This window comes from Rhea americana, unplaced genomic scaffold (genome assembly GCF_003343005.1).
Source record: "Rhea americana isolate MKP2758 unplaced genomic scaffold, rheAme1 scaffold_8, whole genome shotgun sequence".
Taxonomy (NCBI): Eukaryota; Metazoa; Chordata; class Aves; order Rheiformes; family Rheidae; genus Rhea; species Rhea americana.
The window spans coordinates 6,109,138-6,124,024 of record NW_028186978.1 but is presented as its reverse complement, the minus strand read 5'-3'; the positions used below and the strand labels follow the sequence as shown (position 1 = coordinate 6,124,024).

At 36.4% G+C, this 14,887-nt stretch overlaps 1 protein-coding gene across 4 annotated transcripts in view; it reads left to right on the top strand.

Annotated features, from left to right (window-relative positions):
* The window catches only part of FAM114A1 (family with sequence similarity 114 member A1), a 40,511-nt gene extending 26,080 nt beyond the window's left edge, over positions 1-14,431 (top strand). For all 4 annotated transcript variants that reach the window (XM_085322879.1, XM_085322878.1, XM_085322876.1 and 1 more), the window contains exons 11-14: positions 1,080-1,219; positions 2,482-2,554; positions 5,458-5,511; positions 7,119-14,431. In XM_085322879.1, coding sequence (XP_085179005.1) covers positions 1,080-1,219; positions 2,482-2,554; positions 5,458-5,511; positions 7,119-7,220 — 369 coding nt within the window. In that variant the 3' untranslated portion in view covers positions 7,221-14,431. The remainder of the gene's footprint in view (positions 1-1,079; positions 1,220-2,481; positions 2,555-5,457; positions 5,512-7,118) is intronic.
* The last annotated feature ends 456 nt before the right edge of the window (positions 14,432-14,887 follow it).

The window sequence follows — 14,887 nt, the reverse complement described above, 5'->3', positions numbered from 1 at the left end:
TTTTATATATTGTTTTTTACTATTTTTAAACTGCTGGAACTGTTAAAATAAATTCAAATAGAAAACTTACATTTTTTTTTTACTGTAAGTCTTCACATGCATGTAAACAAGTACAAGTAAACAAGTACAAGGAGCTGAGGGTTTCTGTGACATAACATCTGTAGCTCACTGAAAGTCATATCTCAACATTCTTTGGAATCTCTTTCTCCCAGTGACAATAGATGGAAAAAAATCTGAAACTTTCTTTGAACTCTCAAATAACTTGTCACAGATGGACAAAATAGAAGTATTATTCAGCATTGTTGAGTCTCTTTATGAATGATATTAGTTAAAACCAGGTGTACTGTGTCCATTTAAACAACTCCCTTCTGTAGATGTGATTAATTATGATTGAATTTCTTCCACTAAATTATAACATCATTAAATACGATTGGGATTTTTGTCAAGATTTTTGAGTGAATTCTAATAAATTATCTCCCATATTTCTTTGCAGAAAAATCCAAATAAGTAAATTGAGTCACACTGTATGTATGTATATATCACAGATTTTTATGTGAATACAGATTTTAAGCTGGCACAAGCTTGTAAAAGTTGTGATGCCAGAGTTCTAGGTAGAATTTTTTAGTGTTACTATTAAAAAATACTTTTTTGTTGAGAATGTTATCTATTCCTGCTACTGAGGATTGACTCCATACTTGCAGCTCCAAATTAAAATAATTATGCATTCTATTCAAGAATAAAGAAATTTTTGTATTTATTGGGGCTGGCTCAAAAGTGATATCTTAGAAAATCTAAGAGCCTATCCTAGCTCCGATTGAAATAAATGGTGAATTTCTTCTCACTGATTTTCCAGAATGAGTGTTAGGTCTTTATTTTATAATTGATGGATATTTCATTTTCCAATATTTTTTATGAGGATGAATTATGACGTATTATTCCACTCTGTATGTGCTGGTATTTCCAATTTTGTGGGGTGGGAGGGTTTAGGTTTCAAATTATTTTATTTATATATATATGTGTATATATATTGATGATGATATTATTGGTGATACTATTGCCTGTTTTTAATTTCATATAAGGAAATCTACATGCTGTCCATTGAAAGTCTGGCAGAGGTTACAGCTCGGTGTATTGAGCAGCTCCATAAAGTAGCAGAATTAATCCTACATGGGCAAGAAGTTGAAAAAACAGCTGAAGATCAAGCAAAAGTACTGACGAAGTGAGTAGTGTTGATTTCTTCTTATAAGAATGTTTACTTAAAACTCATGCAGTTCTGCTGAGCTTATGGGACTTGAAGGCAAGGTAAGTCCAACAAACAGCATTGGCTTTAGGGTTCTTGTTGCTGTATTTTCTCAAGTAATTAAATCACAGAGTCTGCTTGTTATTTTTGGACATGGCTAACATCTGTATGTTCAGAAAACATGACCTATCCACAAGCTGTAATTTGTTGCTGCTCGAGGAAGTTAATATATGTATGTGTTCATGTGGGATGCATTTCCTTTATCTCTGCAAAAGGTACTGTGCTAGCAAGAACAGAATTTGCTTTTACGGTGCATAAGGCAGCCTTACTACTTGCCAGTAGAGTCTCGTTTATCTAGTGCTTATCTGCCACAAATATACGAAAGTCAGTCAGTGGTTCTAAATAGTAAGACTAAATTTGTCAGCAACTTCATACTACTGTACAACAAAACATACGTAACTTTAGGAAGCCAGTCTTCATAATGGGACTCAGAATTCAGATCAAAAGCTCTCTGTAGTAAGAGCTTCTACTGATTTTAGTTGGTTTTGATTACCTCCTAAGTATGCTGAAACACTCTATGATGTTTTAAGCACTTGAATCCTGAGTAAGTAAAGTACTTAAGTGTTTATCTTTAGGAGTGTTGGAACCCTGGCAAAGTCCATAGGAACACTTCAGTCTAAAATAAGTGCCTTGCAAAATTAGAGATGCTGCACCTTGCAGGATCAAGTGCTATATGATGAACTTGTGATGGTCTAGCAAACAGTAGAAGATCTAGAAATAGAACTATATCTCCTTGGTCTCTTGTACTTTAACCACAGTATGTCCTCTTTTAGTATAGAGGAGATGTTTTCTGTGCTTGCAGAGGAAACTTATTATTCTCATTAAAGTCAGAGTTATTTGCAGCAGTATTTCTAGGAGTTGTTTTGCTTTAGTCATCAGCAGTTAAACTAAAAGTTTAGAAAGTAAAAAATTAAAAAGTTGCTATATCAAAAGAGACTGATGTCCGAGCTAACGTGGCATCATTTTATTGCTGTAGTCAACACTGAAATTTTCAGTGGAAGAATATAAATATTATGAGCAAAATCTACCTCAAGACACTTAAAAAATGAGTAGAAGCAAAATTGCCTTAAGAACATTCTTGACCTTCAAGATGAAGTTTGGTGCCTGGAACAGTCATAGACTTTTTACCCTGGACAGGGCAAGTATGTATCTTTATATTTGTCTCTCTTTTTCAAAACCAGCTTAACAAGTGCAATGTGCAATGAAGTTTCATCTTTAGCAAAGAAGTTTTCTGATTCTTTAACAGCAGCTGGGGTAAGATAACTGTTTTCTCTTGCATTTGGGGTTTTATAAATATAGTTCACTTCTTAAAACGGGTATTATTACTGAAATGCTATGCCTTTATATGAGGTAGCAGCAAAGGGGGTACTTCTTTCCTCAGTTCAAGAACGTGGAGCATTTCTATAGCAGATTCCCTGCAGTAGAGGAAGTTTGTGAGCTTGGAGAGACTCTGCAGTGTGTCCCCTGCCTTCTGAAATCTCTCTTTCTAGAGACTATTTTCACATTTTTTCTTATTTCTATTCAGCAGTCCTTACTTGCTCCCACTGAAGGGGGCCCACATTGCCAAGAATGGCAAAAGTTCCATTACCTGGGGACATCTTCTTCTTCTGCTCAGCCTATCGCTTTAGAATGCATGTGTGTAAAGGTCATCAATAATACTTCGAATACCTTTCAGTGGTTTCACCAGCTGTCCTCTTAGCCTTTGCTATCTGCCCTGGACTAAGGTCATTGCATTTGTGAAAGATTTAAGAGATGAAAAAGTCTATGTTTGGTCTTTTATCTTAAAAAATCACTATCTTGTATCTCAAGATACTCCATTTGGGATCATTTATCTGTGACCTTCCTTGCTAAAAACATAATTTCTTTCTCCTTCCCCTTCACACTGATAGGATATTGATATGATGACAGATGGGGAGACCCATGTAGAGGAGCAGTGAAGGCCTTTGCAGGGCCCTGTAGTGCAGAAGTGGTACCAGCTTTTCAAAATGTTTCAAAAACAACTGGCATCTGAGTATTCTAGCAAGATTCAGAGACAAAAACTGTATCATTGCTGAGGTTGTTCTGTAAATGTCAGAGAAGATCCAGTTCTGTCTCTCCTAATTACCCCCAGGAGAAGGTGAAAACACATTAGAGGAAGTTTCCGCTATTCTCCCATGAGCTCTTCCAGCACATCTCTGAACAAGTCTTTTTAGAGTTATTTGTAAGAGAACATGATTTACTGGATTGCCTTTATTCTGAATAATTTACATTCCTTCCCATTACTCTGGAAGAATCTGCTTATTTTGCATTTTGGGAGTGTATTTTAGCATATCTTTGTTTGACACTTGCAATAAATAGAGTACAGACACATAAAAATACATTGCCTATGAAATACGAAGCTTCCTCGACTCAGAAAATTGGAAACTAAAGCTCTCATGAGATTTACACTAGATTTTTAAGACCAGATTGTTTTTGTGGATGTTTGTGAAGACCCATGAGAAATTGAGTACTAAGACACTTCCCACTGCCAACATATTCTATACGGAAGACATTTTTAGTTAGCTTGTCTGGTGAGCTTTAAGTGCTGTACCATCCCTGCAAGTTTTTGGAGGAAGATGTGAGCCTTCTGCTCACCATGATCAGTCAGAAAAGCAGGGAGCAGCCATCACACAGAACTTTACTAACTCTGCATCTTCCCGCATGTCCCAATGGTTCCACTTCTCTCTTAAGCTGCCATCGGCACTTGGATTCACAAACGCATTCCAGCATCCTGCAGTGTGCATTGAACCATGAGAAGCTGAGAAATGAGTCAGAATAGAAAATACTTTTTTTTCAAAGACAGTGCCATCACTATATCTACATCTGTACAATTCAGATGTTCAGGTGTGGTGCTGGCTGTGCCTATGTTTTACAATGTTGGCCCTGTTTCTGAGAGAAAGCAGTAATCCAGAAGTAAGAAATAACAGCTTTGCTTGCTATGCAAATTCTCTTTCAAACTTCAACTTATCATTGATTTGCACAATCTATAGTACTTAATTGATACTGTTTTCCCTATGTTTCAATTTATTGACAATCAACTAAACAGTACACTACGTAATGGATTTTCTAGTAACTGACAGTAAAAGTGCTCTTTTTTCAAACCATCTTCTCTTTGCTCCTCCACCTTTCTCCAAACACCTTTGCCTTCTTTCTCTCCTGTACCATTAGAGATTATGTTCATTTTATCATGTCACACATTAGTATCAAATTTTTAGATACTGATTAAATTAATCTAAAATTAAGATGTTTCATGTTTCTTTAAATCTGTAATATAAAAGTAATAAGGTTGTTTTGGTGAAATTAATTGGTACTGTATTTCGTTTAGTGTAATAAAGTTCACTGTTTGATATTAGAAGAAAGCAAATCTTCCTGGACATTGCTATCATTGTCAAAAAGCACAATGCAAAGAACAGTGAGAAGAAAAAAAGCAAAAGATTTTTGCCATTTTAAAAAGCAGAAGAACTGATAAAGTTTGTTTTCATAGAGATTTGGTTTCTGCAGCGCATAGTAACTTCACTACATATTATACTCATCTCTATTCCTATCTAGCGGTTGAGAAAAATGCTGTGTGTGCTGAGCCAGTCACACACGTGCTCATTGGCCAGTGTGCGTTGTCTAGCTCAACACACGTTACTGCCAGTCTGAGGATCTGAGTTTCATCTGTGTTTTTCCTTCAATAGGGGAATGAAGTTGGGCATTTCACTTATACCTAATCACTGGTTTACATGAAACTTGTAAGAACTTAAGTATTCTTTCTGACCTCTATTTCTCCGTCTTGTTACCTTGAAATCAAGCAGTGGACTAAAAAATTATTAGGAGAGAAAAGGGGACTAACATACAGATGGATAGACAACATAAATCTCATATCCATAGGAAATCAGGCAATTTGAAGCTCTGCGRCTCTTGAATTAATCAAAAGGTAAAACCATGTGCCTATCTTAGGTTTTTGTACTCGGTAATAGAAATACTACTGAAGTGTGTATGAAATGTAGAGACACTTATACCACAATACCACAATAAATAGCCTGTATAAGAAGGCTGAAACAAGACCTTTCTAGAATCCATAAAACCACTGCTAAATTAATATATTCCTGTTAAATATATTTCTTGCCCTGGCAACCCTGTTTTCTGATTTACAGAGCAGTATGAAGGCAGAGGTTCTTAACCCCATCGTCAACTCCGTAATATTAGAGGTAAGCCTTCACCTTTTTCACATTAGGAAATATGCTAGTAAGATGATTTTGAAATGAACAGTCACATTTATATTGCAATAAAGAACTACATAGAAAGGAATATTAGTATTCTTCTGGTAGCTGAATGCCAGCTTATAAACCTCAGTTTTGTGTTCAGCCTCTTCCACAAATACCACTGTACTAATACTACATTTTCTGAGAATTCTTAAGAATGATATGACTGAAGTGAGACTGATTAGCTCTTAAAGTTCTGCTGTTTGTCAGAGCACAGCAGACAATTTGCAGTATGCTGTTTATTTAAAAGCTTAGCCTTTTTTTAACCCATTCACAAGTTTCCAGGAATAAGCCTATCCTTACTGCTCTGTTTTCTATTTCTAACCTTGCAAAATAATTTTTACTGATAAATAGTTTCAGCCTATTCTTTTCTTTAAAATTTGAGCTGCAGGAATGCTGCAATGTTTCCCACCCACAGGCATTTAGATTTCTACAAAGATTCACAGTTATCTAGAAAGAAGCAAGCTTGCTCAACGCATGGATAACCATGTGTCAGACATCACAAAAATGTTCATGAGGAACTTCTGTTAGACACCATGATCTGTTTTTGATCAGAAAAGCACAGTGAGTAAAATATGCCTCTGTTTTCTGGAGGGAAGAGGTCAAGAGGCAGTAATATGCTTATAAAGTACTAAAATGAAATATATATGCAACATGCATTCTTTTAACTCTTACTAACTAGAGCACACTTCTCTTTAAACATTAAAAAAATGAAATCCTGATTACAAATTGTCATTCTGTACCTTCCTCCTAGCAACTGTGTTTCCTTAAAAAATGAGGAAACAGAGGTTTCAAAAGGTTATTTAGAATAAACGATTTTGCACTGAATTAACAATACCAATATAACAAAGGAAAATTATGGAAAGTTGAATAGAGGTGTGGTAAAGATTATAAGACTTATTATGTAGTTCCTTTTGTTGTAGGATAGGTTTGCTCTTATAGCTGACATACCTTTCTGAGCTCCAGGAACTCCAAACTCCAGGAATGTCCAAAATCTGGGAATAAGCTGTTTTGTACTGCTTAAGCCCCTGATACTTGTATACAAATGTGTATTAGCACAGCCGAGGTTTGTGGAGTATTACAAGTTGCTATACCATTCAGTATTAGAAATTCCGTAAGTAGTACAACAATGTGTTTAAACTGCTGTAATCATTTAAATCATTAATTTCAGTGACACTTCTCCCACCTATTCCACATCCAGATTTAGTTCTGTTGATGGAAAGGCTTGCTGGCTTGCTTTAAAAAAGTCGTATCTCCTCCTGAACACTCTTGACATTTTATTCCACTCAGATTACACAGCACTCAAAGAAGTGATTCACATTCAAATGCAGTGGCGATCAGATTTCTATATAATAATTCAAGCTGTGCTTACTAGCTATAAATTGTTGTAAATTACAGTTTTTTTAGTCCACAGATTCTAAAACCTTGTGTGAATATGTATCCTAATATAGCAGGATGACCATCTAAGAAAGATGGAGTTTATTTAAGAGGTGAAATATAATTCCTGAGTTATATGACAACTATACTAATGACCATGTTTTCTCTCCCATTAGGGTTGCAACAGTACTACTTATATTCAGGATGCTTTCCAGCTATTGCTTCCAGTTCTGCAGATTTCACATATCCAGACCAGTTGTTTGAAAACACATCAGTGACAGTTTCCCAGCAGCTGCCACTACTGCTCTTAATAGAAACCACAGACCTAATCTCTTTAATGTCTGCAGATAGAAGAGATGCTGTGAGAGATGTCTGGCCACTTAGAGTCCTCTGAGGACACTAAACGCAGTTTTGCACATACAGTATTGAATAACATTTTAAATCTCATTTAGACTTTTAGACTTCAGATGTAGTGTGTAAAGTATTTCTTTTTCATTAGAGTATATCCTTTGCGTTAATTTAATTTGAAGCAATGGTTTATTGATATCAGTATTGACTTAAATACAGTTTCTAGATGTTGACCCTTTCATCTATAAACGATGTATGAAGCAAATTAGAATGTAATGCTTTTTTAAACATTTTAGTCCATTTCCATTATTTGAATCTGAACTCAGTTAAAAATGTTTATTTCAAAAGTTGGTTTCAGTATTTAACTTTAGTCAACGTGAACAAATTATCTTAGTGTTGTGCTTGCTGAATGTTATTTATAGTAACAAATAATAATTTGGTAATAATCACCATTTAAATAACACTTAATGTTCAGAGCTGTACAGTAATAAGCATTAACTTTATCTAATTAAAATTATGGAGGATTTGCATATACTGAAAAGAAATTTGGCCAGTTAGAGTATGGGTATAGCAGTATATTTGCTGACCCGTTATTTTATATTCATTTATATCTATTTCTTGTGGCTGAACAACATTGCAGGCTGAAGCGATTTTTCAAAAGCACATGGAATAGACAATTTTCCTTCTTTTGTCTGGGAACTGTTTAGGAAAAAAATCCAAAGTAGTCTCCTCTAAAATGTGTTCCCAGCTTACCACATAAATTTGTGGTGTAAATGTCATGAAGCTTTTTATCAAATCAAATTACTGATACTAATAGGTTGGAAATGCAGTTTGCAGGCATAAAAAGGAACTTGTGAAGAGAAGTTACGAGAGAATTGCTTTGGGTAGGGAGGCCATATGTCAAAGCAACCAACTTCGCTCTGTAACATAGTAGATATCAGGAGTTGACATTTGAGAATAACACTAGTAATCATGATAATGTGTCCATATTCTTAGCTTAATATCCTCAGCTGTGATCCTTAGAATTTATTTAGTCTAGTTTACCTCATAGACAGGAGGAACCTTCCAATATTTCATGTAGCCCATTCTCCTGGATTTTCATTTTATTACATTTTTCGTGGCTATTTTTTTTTCCTCTTGATGCACTTATGAATTCTATTTAAATGCTTTTTAACTGTAGCTAAGATCTAAAAATGTTTAATCGTAGAAGCACTGTACATACCTCTTAAAAAATAATCAAACAGAACACAAGTAAATATTGTCTTTTTGTTAGAAATGAGAAATCATGTATCTGCTTGCATATGGTGTCTTTTGTAAGTTCAAATAAGAGATGACAGAAAGGTCTCTCTATATCTTACGTGACTTTGGTCCCTGCTCTGCTGCCATATGCATCATGGTTTTTCCATCTTCTGTTATTTAGCGTTGAAATTTTCACTCTCCATGCAAGAAGGTTTATTATACAAAATTTATATTCTGGCATCCCATAATTTAACAGATTTGAGATATCTTTCTGGGTAAGTAGAAAAGATACAGTCTTCAAATCCACTTGCAAGAACATAAAAAAAAGCCTATAGCATATTACTGGGAACAAAAATGAAAATCCCTCGGCAGCTGAAAAGGCAAACTAAGCTTGACATTCGTTGGTATTTATGCCATATTGAACAGCTAACATTAGTGCAACATGGAGAAAAGAGGGACACTGGAAAATGTAACTGGTGAGCAGACGCACTAGCCCAGAGGTAGAATACGACTCCCACTGAGCATTGCATCCCCAATGCTTCTGTTTGGTATTGCTTTATTTCTGAAATCCTATTTTCAAAAGTGTATTACAAAATAATGTTTAGTTGATTAAAAAACGCTTCGTCGTATCTGGTGCTTTTCTGGCTTCCACGTTTTGAGGGGAATGAACATGCTCTTCCCTAGTCGTCCCTAGTAGTCCACTCTGGCTATTGAAGGAGCCAGGCCCACACTTGAACTTCCTTAACAGGGAGCCGTTCTGGTAGACCTGCATTGACTCGGAAGAAAAACTCCCTAATGTGGTTTACTGAAGATGATATACTTGATCATTAGTGGTATTCAGTTTTAAAGGCTTGGACACCAGTTAAAACACCCAATAGCTTGTGAAAAAGCCTACTTGTTTAAAGCCGTTTTTCTGTTGTTGTTTTTCTGTTTCTGTGCTGGCATGCAGAATATAATATCTGGTTCATTATTTTTTTTTAATTTTCAAATTAAGATTGTAAGGAAAACTCCAGTGTTTTCACCTATCAATCACATCTTGGATTTATTTTTACTTTAGTTTGATTATTTATTTTAGTCAAGAAGCCTTTCTGTCCATATCTGAGTAGAGTTATGCATTGGATATCTATGTGATATTACTGTCAAATGAATCACTCATAGAACATAGCCATTGCAGTTTCAGATTGTTCCTATGCTGAGTTAATGTTTTTAGACGTAAGTTATTTTAATTACTATTTCATATGGATCTTTATTTTTCTCTGAAATGCAATGCAGAATATATAGCATTAAGCCTGTCAAGAACATAAATTGTCTAATAGTGGCAGCCTTTAACAGAGGTTGAACAATATAGTATTAGAAGCCTTAGGGAAATATTGTTTCAAATTATTCAGGGACATTCTTAAGAAAAATATTTCTTGTCTGAGATAATCTTTACTAGAGCTTTCACTGCCTTGCTTAAATTACATGAGTACTTTACCGTAAAGTAATAAATAAATAAATAGGACTTAATTCTTAACCTCCATATAGTTTAGGAAAGGAAATAGGCAGGGCAAAATAGGAGCATTTGATCTCAGCTACAATCATCTTTTCCATGGAAAACTGAATGCTTAGCCTTTAAATAGTCCGTATTTCAGTCGAAAAGTACTATGTGATGTGACTTAACCTTCAGTATAAATGTAACCAGAATATTTTGTTTATATTTGTATTTTTTCCACCAGCCAAATCAGTCATTTGAGATACTGAATAATATACAATATACTAAAAAAAAAATGTTATGAAGAGTAATGGGATGACAGGATATACTCTGAGAAGGCCTTTCATTTTCTGATTCTATGACTGACTTTGGAGTGATGACTGTGATTTCACTGAGAGTCTAACAAAAACATACTTTGTCTGCCACTTTTAATAGAGACTTTTCTTTCTTTCATGACCACTTTTTTTCCAGACAATATATTTAGTGTGCTTTGGCAGTTATCAAACTAGTAAGCTTTAGGTTCTTACTGAAAAAATAACGTTGGTCTTGAAAATCACCTGTTCACTTGAGCAGATTCATTATTTAGTTTTGTAACGCATGACATTTGGTTCACTTGTAAGCACATCTTTTTTTAAGCAGAGCAGAATGCTTTGGCTGAGGTAATCTTTTGTGCAGACTGTAGTGAAAAATTTATCAAGATGAAACATAAAGGAATGTCTGCAAACTTACACGCTTGCAAATATTCCACTATTACAAGTCATCAGCCAAGGATCAGGTAGAAATAAACTATTTGACAGGTCTTTTTTTAAAAAAAAACAAACAAAGCTGTAATTTGTTTTCTGCTTCTTAGGGTATAGCCCATAGCCCATTCAAGTGTAAACATCTCCTCATGCACCTGTGCACAGCATCCATTGCATGAGACAGCTAAACAAAAGAACTGGCTCTTTCATTTTTTTTCATGCTACTTAGCTCATCCATTGAAGCCATTAATATCTTTTTCTAAAACGTGCCTTTATCTTTTAATACTTAATTGCAATCATTACAAGTTGAGATTATTTTTAATGATACACAATAGAGATTTTTTACCTTTTTTTCTGATTTACAGAAGTGTTTTTTATCGTACAGTCACCCTACTCATAGGATTATCTTTGAGACACTCCACTTTTATTTCGAATGACAGCCCTGTCTCTTTTCTTAGTCTCAAAATAATGTGAAGAGTAGAAAAGGACTTTCCTTAGTTTTTTTAAAAACGATCTCAGAGCAATGCTTAAAGTGACACCATCAGCTAATCTGACCTATTTTGAAATTCTCGTAGTCTGACTAGGTCTTTTGGACTCTAAACAAGTATTTTTTTCTACCTCAAGAAAACCTTTGTCACTGAGACTATAAGGACATAAACAGCTGCTTTTATTGTGTGACCTGTATGTTTTCTGTGCTCTGACACCCAACTCACCATACCTAATGCACAGTGTTTCTAGAAATGTATTGTTGATGGAGTGCAGCATTGCAAGTAACAAACTGAAAATAAAATGTCAAAATTTGAGCTGTACTAAAAAGACAGGAGAGGAAAAAAAATTCAAAGGAAAGAAGGACATGCTTTGTGGAAAGAGGAATAATTTTTATGGGTTGGATTAGAGAAAGGACTTTTTAAAATATTTTTTCAACATTGTTCAAAGTAAACAAGAGATGACATTTGATTAGTTCCAGCAGGATCAGAAACAAAATATTTCTGAAATAAAAATCAGGCATGAGCTTGAAGGAAGGCAAGGCAAGAACATTCAAAGAAGTCAAGTTCAAAGGAAAGACGACAGGAAAGACGACAGCTAATTTGATCACTGTAGATCTGCAGTGCTCATTCCCCCTTCATTGCATGAACACCAAAAATCACTGTGTTCAGACCTACTAAGAACTTCTTGCTAGTCTCCTTACTTTGATCTCCTTTTGACAGCTTCCCCTTATAATCTTTTGAGTAGATGCTCCAAGAGACTCCAGGCAGAGCACTAGCTATTTATTCTGCCTCTCAAAGATTTTACCCACAGAGAGGAAAAAAATATTTCTTATGCAACACCACAGTGGTGTGCACAGGATTCTAAAGAAGCTCTAGCAAGAACTAGACATATTTTTTTGTGAAATAAATTTGCTGCTGTTGTAAAGGCAGCATGAAGACATTAGTCAAACAAATGTGAGCTGTTTTTCTTTCGCTATTGAGGAATACTTGGCTAAAAGATACTCAACAAAAGGTGCCAGTTCTAGGGTCAGGCCGTGTCACCTAACTGAAAGCTGGAGCACTTTGTCATTCAAACAGTTTTTACACATTTTTAGGAGTGTCTCAACCCCTCTACTGGACTTGCAAAAATGCAGTCCTGTTCCTTCTGCCCTTGCTCATTTCAGACACTGTCTCAGGAGCTTGTAAGATGCCACTATTTAAAGTGCTCTGTGTCTTTCCTCTAGTGCCTTCATGAGTTCTGTCCTTATGTCCGCTTTGCACATTCCTGTGCAGCACTGCTGGTTCTGCCTTCCCCATCAGTTTTGTTCACCTCGCGCCACTCCAGCTTCCCCTCTGCTCCCCCCTCACCCCCAGTTTCTGGGGGTCTTCCCTCCTGCCTTCCTGTGCTTGCGAGGCTGCACCAGGACACACTTTCCCACTTAACATGTTCAGTTTTAAAAAGCTGGAGATGAAGACAAGGGATTAAAGAGGACTGTGAGGAGAGAAACCAACCAAGAGGATCTCAGGAGAGAGTGGGAAGAAGCTAAACTGAGAGGCTCATTGATTTTTGGCATCCTCTTTCCTCCCTCAGTGCAGTAAGCAGTTGGACAAAGGAGTGTTTCCTTCAGGGGAGCATCTCACTCCTGCCCCTGCACAGCGACCTAGCTCAGGCTTATTCGTGACGGCTCCATCACCAGTTGTGGTTTGGAAGAGGCAGAACCTCCCTCAGGACCTCAGACCATGTTGGTAACATTCACAGCTAGTTCTGGCTATTTCTGAGCCCTACAGAGAGGCACATCTGTGGCAAAAATTTTGGTTCCAAAACACGTCCATATTCCAGAATGGCTTCTCTTTTGAAATACAGAAGTAAAAAGAGTGAAGAGAAGACACTCTCCTAAAAGGGAGAGAGCTGCAGGACCTTGGCAGCGGAGAGAGGCATTTGCATATGTACATCCTTGATTTGTGCTTCTTCCTTAGTGAGCTGAAAAAATTGTCTCACCATTCAGACAGACAGGCAGACTGGCTGAGGAGCAGCACTGCTGAGGAGGCCCCGGAGGAGTTGGTGGACGGCAGGCTGGGCATGAGCCAGCAGTGTGCCCTGGCGGCAAGGAAGGCCAAGAGCCTCCTGGGCTGTGCTAACAGGAGCACGGCCAGGAGGTTGAGGGGGGTGACTGTCCCTGCTGGCACTCATGAAGCCACATCAACTGTACTGTGATGCATGGCAGCAAGATAGGAAATAATAGGCATACGCTGGCATAAGAGAGGTTCAGACTGGACATGAGGAAAAACTTTTTTGAGCATAGTCAAGCAGTCCCAGACAGGTCAAGCAGTTTTGGAGGTTTTCAAGACCAAACTGAATAAAGCCCTGAGAAACCTGATCTGATATCACAGCTGGCACTTCTTTGAGCAGGAGGTTGGACTAGAGACCTCCCGAGGTATTTTTAACTTGAATTATCATATGACTTTTTTTTGATCATTTTTATCAATGTCTCTGCATTGTTCCATTATTTGCTTTTCTATAGTTTGGCTTATACTTAGGAGACAAGATAAGCTCTACTCGATGGAGATTGAAAGGTTATAAGTTTCTTGGTTTCAGTTGTTCATGGTGTTTTCTAAAGGTAACTTAGAACATACAAACTTCCAAGGTAGTAAAACTAACTATTTAGAAAGCTGTGGAGTAACAGTGATAAACTCATTCTCACAACTTGGCAAATGACACCACGCTTATAAAGATGTTCTCAGATACGGGTACTCCAAACCCGTAACAATAAAGAAACAATATTAAGAAAAATTGGGAGAGAACAACAAATGTGATGGATGGTTTTAAGGGGAAGTAATAAAATAATAACTCACAATTTGGCCATCCAAGGAAAAGAAAGAGGGGGGCTATAGGCAGCAAGAATAATAAAATTAAATTTCAGGGAATGAAATTAAATTGAGGTCACAAGGAGCAGGGCTGTCCCTATCAGCAAGATCTCTGGATTACTGAAAGGAGGGAGTGATAGATACTGCCATCATTTGAATCATTTAAACACTGACTAAAATGGCTTTAGCAGTTCTGCAGTGATTCGAAATAGGTATGTCTCTTCTTCCATCTTTAAGTTCTGCTGTTCTATGATAAAGAAAACCAAAAACAAATTGTGAGATGTTTATATTCCATACTGTATTAAAAATACATTTCCAAAAAGCTTTAAGTTATTACCACAGATAAGCAATAAAGCCTCAAAAACCCCAAAATCAAGGAAGTCAATTTTTTTCATGGATTCTTTTATAAGATGGTAATAAACAATAGAAACAAATGATTCAGACTTATCCAGCTAAATATAAAAAACTCCGCATGGGCTCAAATCATTCAGGATCTAATGTTCACAACTATTCCTATTAAATCTGAACTGCTTTGTGCAGTATAATGACTGGAGAAGCAATTTCAGAAAGCTTCAGGAGGGAAAAGCTATATAAATGTAAGGGATGGAAGTTAGGAAGTATTAACATGATGCTAAATTGCTGCATATCATATTTGCAATGGGCAGTTTACAATCTGTTCATCCTGATGGATTTAGCACAAGGGAGTTTGAAGTCCTGGCTCTGCAATTTCTGTCTCTTGCTAGTAATTTATGGTTAAATTACACCCACAAATAATGTGTTAGCACAGAATGTGTTTGGGACCCTGCTCAGCCCAA